General features: G+C 40.5%; 1 protein-coding gene across 1 annotated transcript in view; it reads right to left on the reverse strand.

The window, feature by feature from the left end:
• LOC119594623 (ERI1 exoribonuclease 3-like) overlaps positions 1-111 on the reverse strand; it is a 25024-nt gene extending 24913 nt beyond the window's left edge. The window contains exon 1 of the mRNA XM_037943675.1: positions 12-111. Coding sequence (XP_037799603.1) covers positions 12-37 — 26 coding nt within the window. The 5' untranslated portion in view covers positions 38-111. The remainder of the gene's footprint in view (positions 1-11) is intronic.
• Positions 112-326: the final 215 nt, after the last annotated feature.

Genomic DNA, 326 nt, shown 5'->3' on the forward strand with positions numbered 1-326 from the left:
AACTTACTGACCGACTCTTCAACAAAATCGTGCTCATTGGGAGCCCCACTCCACCATGGGATAGGAATAATTCTGGGCGAAATAAATTTCCGTGCCTTTTACTTGCGAATACTAATTCATCCCACAGATATACACAATGTATTAGTTATAAAGTATGACTTTTACAATAAAAACAGTCCAATTTACCAATTTACGCTGTTCGAAGGTACTCTGAGCAATGCCCGGCCGATTCTCATACCGTGATAAGATAAACATAACTTGGGGAACGGATAACAACCTTATCTTGCAACCAATCCGCCGCGGAGGTTTATGTAATATGTGTGTGT

Source organism: Penaeus monodon, chromosome 34, assembly GCF_015228065.2.
Source record: "Penaeus monodon isolate SGIC_2016 chromosome 34, NSTDA_Pmon_1, whole genome shotgun sequence".
Classification (NCBI taxonomy): domain Eukaryota; kingdom Metazoa; phylum Arthropoda; class Malacostraca; order Decapoda; family Penaeidae; genus Penaeus; species Penaeus monodon.